Source organism: Diospyros lotus, chromosome 5, assembly GCF_014633365.1.
Source record: "Diospyros lotus cultivar Yz01 chromosome 5, ASM1463336v1, whole genome shotgun sequence".
Classification (NCBI taxonomy): domain Eukaryota; kingdom Viridiplantae; phylum Streptophyta; class Magnoliopsida; order Ericales; family Ebenaceae; genus Diospyros; species Diospyros lotus.
In genome coordinates, this window is record NC_068342.1 from 22,657,247 (window position 1) to 22,665,485 (window position 8,239).

General features: G+C 39.9%; 1 protein-coding gene across 1 annotated transcript; it reads left to right on the plus strand.

Annotated features, from left to right (window-relative positions):
• The first annotated feature begins 229 nt into the window (after positions 1 to 229).
• Positions 230 to 6,809, plus strand: LOC127801648 (uncharacterized). The gene is given in 7 exon segments (XM_052336952.1): positions 230 to 968; positions 1,011 to 1,476; positions 1,729 to 1,849; positions 2,744 to 4,331; positions 4,836 to 5,365; positions 6,228 to 6,363; positions 6,499 to 6,809. Coding segments are annotated over 7 exon segments (3,729 nt in total). The 5' UTR covers positions 230 to 325; the 3' UTR covers positions 6,744 to 6,809.
• Positions 6,810 to 8,239: the final 1,430 nt, after the last annotated feature.

Genomic DNA, 8,239 nt, shown 5'->3' on the forward strand with positions numbered 1-8,239 from the left:
AAATGATAACATGTCTGCTCAAGGGGGTGATCATGTTGATCAAGATCCCTTGGGAGCTGAAATGCTTCGACCTCTCAGGGACTATTTGCACCCTCCGAGGCAAACTACTCCCTCTTGCATTGTACTTTCAGTTAACCATCATAGATTCAACTTTAAACCAGGTACCATTCAGATGTTACCTACTTTTCATGGTATGGATTCGGAAAATCCGTACACTCACATGAGAGAATTTGAAGAGGTCTGCGGCACTTGTGTCGATCAGAATGTCAATGAGGATACTGTGAGGCTAAAATTGTTCCCATTTTCATTAAAAGACAAAGCTAAAATGTGGTTAAACACATTAGAGTCGAGATCAATAGGAACATGGAGAGAAATGCAAACTAAATTTTTAAAGAAATATTTTCCGGCCAATAGGACAGCATCCCTTCAAAGACAAATGATGAACTTTGCTTGTAAACCCACCGAGTCATTTGCTCAAGCTTGGGATCGTTTCAAAGATCTACTTCTTACTTGCCCACATCATGCTTTTGAGCAGTGGCGGGTGGTTAGTTTTTTTCATGATGCCTTAACCCCTAACCTTAAGATGTTAGTGTCGACCATGTGCAATGGTGAATTTTATGAGAAGACACCTGAAGAAGCTTTTCACTTTTTCGACACTTTAGCTGAGAATACTAGGAATTGGGAGGTAAGTCCATTGTCTTTGGAAGACTCAAGAGAGCATGTCAGTCCACAACCTCGAGGAAAATTTCAAATAAGTGAAAGTGATAACATCAATGCCCGGTTAACAGCATTAACAAAGAAGATGGAAGAATTAGAGTTAAAAAAAACCAAGGCCGTCCATGAGGTGGAAGTCCTTTGCGTGGTTTGTGAGACGAATGGCCATATGACAGAAGATTGTCCTACCATTCCTGCTTTTAAAGAGGTCCTCTATGGCCAAGCATCTGGAGCACAACCACGTCAGACAGAGGGTAGGCCTTACCAGAATCAGAATCAGAGTGGGAACTACTTAGGGTACAATCCTAATTCCAATACATACCACCCCAACTCCCGTAATCACCCTAATTTTTCATGGAGAAATGATTCTGCCGCCCAACCCCATGCACCATTCCCCTCACAGCCACAGTCTTACCAACCAAACCAAGGGTCATCTGGTGCATATCAACCTCCTCATAAGAGATCTCTAGAGGACACCCTACAACAATTCATGCAAGGTTAAATAGGAACTAATACCCAAGTAGCCAAGTTTCAAGAACAAACAAATAGGGCTCTAGAAGACATGAGAAGTCAGCTAACTAAGTTGACTCAGACCTTGAGTGTTAAAGAACCAGGAAAGTTTCCCTCACAACCAAGTCCGAACCCCGTAGGTCAAGCCCATAGAGCCGAAGGGTCATCTAGTGAGAATCATGAACAAGTCCAGTCTGTCACTGTCCTTAGGAGTGGGAAAGTAATTGAGAAACCTAAGGACCCTAGGACAATGTGGCCTACCACTAGTAAAAAAGACCAAGGGCATGATGAAATGAATGATGAGGAAGTGAATGAAGGAAGTAAAGAGGGTAAAAAGAAAGCTGAGAAGGAAGAAAGAGAGCAAGAGAGAAAGCAAAAGGAAAAAGGGAAGAGTGTTGAAGAGAGATCCAAATTTGAACCTCGACCACCCTTTCCTCAAAAATTAACCCAATCAAAAAGAGATAAAACAAATGCAGACATATACGAAGTATTCAAACAAGTAAGGATAAACATTCCTTTATTGGATGCAATTAAGCAAACACCTTCGTATGCTAAGTTTTTGAAGGATCTCTGTACAGTCAAAAGAAAAATCAATGTGCGGGAAAAAGCATTCTTAACAGAACAAGTAAGTGCTATCCTTCAATTTAAGACCCCTCCAAAGTACAAGGACCCAGGATGTCCTACCATTGCTTGCATAATTGGAAGCCAAAAAGTCGACCAAGCACTTCTTGACCTAGGGGCTAGTGTCAATCTGTTGCCTTTCAGTGTCTATCAGCAACTAGGGTTAGGAGAACTCAAGCCCACTAGGGTCACTCTTCAATTGGCTGACCGATCAGTAAAAGTTCCTCGTGGGATTGTGGAGGATGTCTTAATCCAAGTGGACAAATTCTATTTCCCAGTGGACTTTATTGTCTTAGATACCCAGCCCCACCAGGGTCCTCAGTCACCTATTCCCGTTATCCGAGGGAGACCATTCCTTGCTACTTCGAATGCAATCATCAATTGTAGGAATGGGATCATGAAACTATCATTTGGGAATATGACGGTGGAGATGAATATTTTCAAGGTAACTAAGCAACCAAATGACGAAATGGAATTGGAGGAAGTAGATTTAATCCAGACCTTAAGTGAAGAATACTTTGAGGAGGCTCTTTATGAGCAGGTTATTTATAAATTAGAGAAGCAAACTTCGAAAGGGATAGAGCCTGACGTTGAGTCAGCCAGGGTGATCACACAACTGATGCTTGGCCTAGAGCCATTGAAATTACCTGGGAATGAAACCACACCATCTTTGGTTCGTCCACCCCAACTTGAGAGAAAACCATTGCCGAATCACCTTAAGTACGCATTCTTAGGTGAAAGGGAGTCTTTGCCAGTAGTGATTTCATCAAGCCTAGAATTGCATCAAGAGGAAGCATTACTAGATCTCCTCAGAATGCACAAAAAAGCTATAGGATGGTCTATCTCTGACCTACATGGCATTAGCCCCCTCACCTGCACCCATAGGATATTCTTAGAGGAAAATGCGAAACCTGTAAGGCAAATGCAAAGGCGTTTGAACCCGAACATGAAAGAAGTTGTCCGGGGAGAGGTTCTTAAACTGTTAGATGCAGGTATCATCTACCCCATCTCAGATTCCAAATGGGTCAGTCCGACTCAAGTTGTACCTAAGAAGTCAGGAGTCACTGTGATAGCAAATGAGAACAATGAGCTCATCCCTACGCGCATCCAGACTGGATGGCGTATGTGCATTGATTATAGGAAGCTCAACTCTGTGACAAGGAAGGATCATTTTCCGCTTCCATTTCTAGATCAAGTCTTAGAGAGAATAGCGGGACATGCCTTCTACTGCTTCTTGGATGGGTACTCTGGGTATAATCAAATAGAAATTGCGTTAGAGGATCAGGAGAAGACCACATTCACTTGTCCATTTGGGACATTTGCTTACAGACGAATGCCATTCGGTCTATGCAATGCCCCTGCAACATTTCAAAGATGCGTGATGAGCATTTTTAGTGAATTGGTAGAGAATGTGGTGGAACTTTTCATGGATGACTTCTCAGTGTATGGAGATAGCTTTAATAGTTGTCTGAAAAATTTAGAAAGAGTCTTAGAGAGGTGCAAGGAAACGCATTTAGTGCTAAATTGGGAGAAGTGCCACTTCATGGTCACTCAAGGAAGTGTCTTAGGACACATTGTTTCTTCTAAGGGTATTGAGGTGGATCAGTTTAAGGTTGAATTAATTCAAAAATTACCCGCCCCAAAGAATGTGAGGGATGTTAGGTCTTTTCTTGGCCATGCTGGTTTTTATAGGCGCTTTATTGCTTCATTCAGTGCCATAGCCAAACCTTTATGTCACCTTTTAGTCCTAGACATGCCCTTTGAGTGGACCAGTAAGTGTCAAGCTGCTTTTGAGAAATTAAAAAACTCACTTGTTTCTGCACCTATCATTCAGTCCCCTGATTGGTCCCTACCATTTGAGCTGATGTGTGACGCCAGTGATTACGCGATAGGAGCCGTGTTAGGTCAGAGGAAAGACAAGAAACCTTATGTGATATATTACTCTAGCAAAACTCTTAATGAGGCTCAAAAGAACTACACCACGACAGAGAAAGAGTTGCTAGCAGTTGTCTACCCCCTAGACAAATTCCGGTCTTACCTCGTGGGGTCACTGGTGATTGTTTTTACTGACCATGCTGCTCTTAAATATTTATTAACAAAGCAAGATGCAAAACCCCGTCTCCTTAGATGGATCTTATTGTTACAAGAATTCCATATCGAGATCAGAGACAAAAAAGGGGTAGAAAATGTGGTAGCCGATCACTTGTCTCGTCTACCATGCCAAAATCTTAATCAATTTGAAAACCCAATCCAAGATTCCTTTCCTGACGAACAATTATTTCAAACAAACACTCAAACTGAACCACTCACCTTTCCATGGTACGCTGATATAGCAAATTATCTAATCACTAGACAGATCCCAGATTATTGGTCCAAACTAGATAAAGAAAAATTTTTTAGGAAGGTGGTGACATTTTTCTGGGATGACCCGTATCTGTTAAAATATTGTCCTGACCAAATCATTCGCAGATGCATCCCTAATCATGAACAACAAAGTGTCATAAATTTTTGTCACACTCTTGCTTGTGGAGGCCATTTTTCCATCAAGAAAACAGTTGCAAAAATTCTACAAAGTGGATTTTATTGGCCAACATTATTTAAGGATGTGTACAGATTTTGTTCAAGTTGTGATCGATGTCAAAAACTAGGCAGTCTATCCAAGAGAAACATGATGCCATTACAACCAATCCAGGTGTTAGAAGTCTTTGACTGCTGGGGTATAGACTTTATGGGTCCATTTGTTAGTTCGTTTGGGCATGAGTATATCTTACTTGCTGTTGACTATGTGTCCAAATGGGTTGAGGCAATCCCGACAAGGAGCAATGACCATAGGATTGTGGTGAAATTTTTAAGGGAAAACATTTTTAGTCGGTTTGGGATGCCACGAGCGATCATTAGTGATGGGGGTTCCCATTTTTGTAACAAGGTCGTGGCAGGTCTCATGAAAAAATATGGTGTGTTGCACAAGATTTCCACGCCGTACCATCCCCAAACCAGTGGTCAGGCTGAGCTAGCTAATAGGGAGATTAAACATATCTTAGAAAAGACCGTTGCCACCAATCGCAAAGATTGGTCTTTGAGATTAGTAGACGCTCTTTGGGCATATAGGACTGCATATAAAACGATCTTGGGAATGTCTCCATATAGATTAGTGTATGGTAAACCTTGTCATCTTCCCGTGGAAATTGAACATAGAGCATATTGGGCAATTCAAAGAATCAACAAAAGTTTGACCGAAGCAGGCTTCTCTAGGAAGCTCCAATTAAATGAGCTTGATGAAATAAGAAACGATGCATTTGAAAATGCACGACTGGCTAAGCTTCGCATGAAAGAGTTGCATGACCGACGCATCATTAGGAAAAGCTTTCATGTCGGGCAACAGGTACTTTTGTATGATTCTCGATTGCATTTATTCCCAGGAAAATTAAAATCAAGATGGGTTGGCCCCTTCATAATCAAGTCCATCTCGGAATATGGGGCTTTCGAAATTGAAAATCAAGAGTCAGGGCAATGCCTTAAGGTCAATGGTCATAGGTTGAAACCTTATCAGTATAGTTATGAGGAAGACGAAGGAAGTGTGGATTTAGGGGATCCACCATTAAATGAGTAAAAGAGGTTTCGTATCGTCTGGGAATCTGACGTTAAAAGACCACCTTTCCATTTAGGTTAAATGGATGTCTTTAGGTCCAGGACATTAATAACAACCCCTGTAGCTATTCAGGGTGAAGAAAACATCACATATTCATGCATTGATGACCGCCAGGTATGTCTATCCTCTATCTTTTCTATTATTGTCGATTGAGGACAATACGCAATTCAAGTTGGGGGGTAAGGTGGGAATTGTTGTTTTGTGTGGTATATGTGATTTTGATTTTATGAGGCCCCTTCAAAAAAAAAAAAAAATTATTAAAAAATATATAATAAGATAAAAACTTTATTTTCTTAATATATATATATATATAACGATATAAGAAGGAGACAAACTCAACGCCGATGACAACTATTTATTTATTTTTTGGGCAGAGCAATCACACTGCCCTATAAAGGAAACGACACACTGCCCTATAAAGGAAAATGAGACGCGGAACGTTGAAAAGAAACACCGAACGTTGAAAAATGAGACACCAGACGTGACCCTGCACTTGTGGCACGTCTCGAGCCAAGTGTAGTTGTTGGAATGGTGACTTCCACAGCCCTATAAGAGACCCCGTATCTGCATGAGGCAAGCCACACTTCTTTGAGCTCAGTCTTCTCTCATTTGTGTTGTTCTCTGATCAGGTACTCTCGTTCCTTTTGTAAGGTTCATTATTTTGTTTTACTTTTCTTTTACTATAGTTCTGTTTTTAAAAAAAATGAATCTTCAGCTCTTGAAAATTCGTAAGTACTATCCATCTCTTCCCCAAAATGATTTAAAAAAGATTTATGCCACTAGGTGTGAAAGACTTCGGATGTTGATGTATAAAAATATCCCTGAGGATATTCGCTGGTTAATTGAAGCAAAAGTTCGATTTCTTGGCGAAACCTCACCTAGTTTTAAGCATTTTTCAGGATTGGGAAAGAGTAGTTTTTCGAAAAAAAGAAGAGCGAAAAGATTAAATGGTTGTCACAAATGTGCTCGATGGACTTGTAACACACGATGTAAATCTGTGGGGTTTACTTCCATAAATCGAGATGATAAATTTTTTTTCATAAAGGATGGGCTGAGTAAGGAGTCTTTGGATGATATCCGATTGACTCTTGAGACGCATCCGTGTGGAATAGTGCAACGAGAAATTCTTGCTTTATGGACCCAGTTTAGAAGTGACCACCAACGCTATAGTCTTGGGAATCTGACTATAATTGACCCTGTTTGCCAATCTATAAGAAAATTGGATGGGAAGCCTATCCCCGCTTCATAGAAGGTGTTTAAGCCGTTTCTGGACGTAAAACCAGAGGAAGATGTGAGCCACAATCACAACTACTTGTATATACGCATGATTTTTGTTTATGTTTATTTATTGTTGAATTTCTATGTAGTTACTTTTGATTGCCAAAGCTCTTTAACCAGTTCTACTTTCAGGGCATACATAAAGAACTAACATAAATGGAAGGCCAGCCAGTTCGTCGAATCAATACCATATGTGTACTATGTGGCTCTCAACCTGGGAGTGATATTTGTTACACACTTGCAGCAAGCGAACTTGGCATAAAATTGGGAGAGAGAAAAATTAATTTGGTCTATGGAGGGGGAAGTCGTGGATTGAATGGATGTGTTTCACAGGGTGCACATCTTGGGCAATCATATGTGGTAGGTATTATGCCAATCCCTTTGGCTGATCCACAGATTTCCGGGTACACACGAGGTCAACTTATAAGAACGACTTCTATGTCTGAGCGCATGGCTTGTAAGATTTATCAGTCAGACGCCTTCATTGCTTTGCCAGGAGGTTTTGGTACACTTGAAGAAATCTTTTGTATAATCTCCTGGGCCAAGAGCAATCTCCATACCAAACCCATTGGACTTTTAAATATTAACCATTTTTTTGATGGGTTGCTCTCTTTTCTTGATCAGGCTGTGGAACAAAAGTTCATTTCTCTTTCTGCAAGAAATATTCTCATTTCCGCATCCACCATTGAGGAGCTACTAGAGAAATTACACACTTATGTTCCACAGCATGATCCTTACGAGCCTCGGATAGACTGGTCTAAGGTAATTGGAAGCAAGCGCAAAAGGGGTCCGATTAATTTAGATTTATCCCTCTAAGGAGAGCAAGTCTATGATAACATGGCTGAGTAATGAGTACTTTTTGTACTCTTGAGACGCATCTGTTTATTTTGACTTGCATGAATTTTTTTATGTTTTGTTTTAAAAAATTATGGAATGTTGTTAGGCAAGTCTATGATAAGATGGCTGAGTAAGGAGTACTTTTTGTACTCTTGAGACGCATCTCTTTATTATATGACTTGCATGAATTTTTCTTATTTTGATGTGAAAAAGAAAAAAAATATAAAAAATATATGTAGGGTATTCTCACTTGTTTGTTGAAGATTTAGCAGTTCAGAGTAAACTTACAGACTCGTGGAGTTACAGGTATTCCTAACAAACCCTATTTTATTACTGCAATTCAAGTTGGAGGGAGTAAGGTATATTTATGAACTATCTAGTCCTTGTTTAACTGTGAATTTGTAACTGCATGCTTGTAATTTTATGTGAATTATTTACTTTTATCTACTCCTATTAAAAATAAAAAAATTGTGCGTGCTTTAAATAATGCTATCCCTAAAGCTTTGGAGTTATAAACTGATAGCCAGTTGAATTTGCAGTATGAATCATGAATGCATTAATTTCTTATTTGAAACCGTAGATATGTGGGATTAGAATAAGTGATTTGCATGCATCGGGTGTTCAATAATT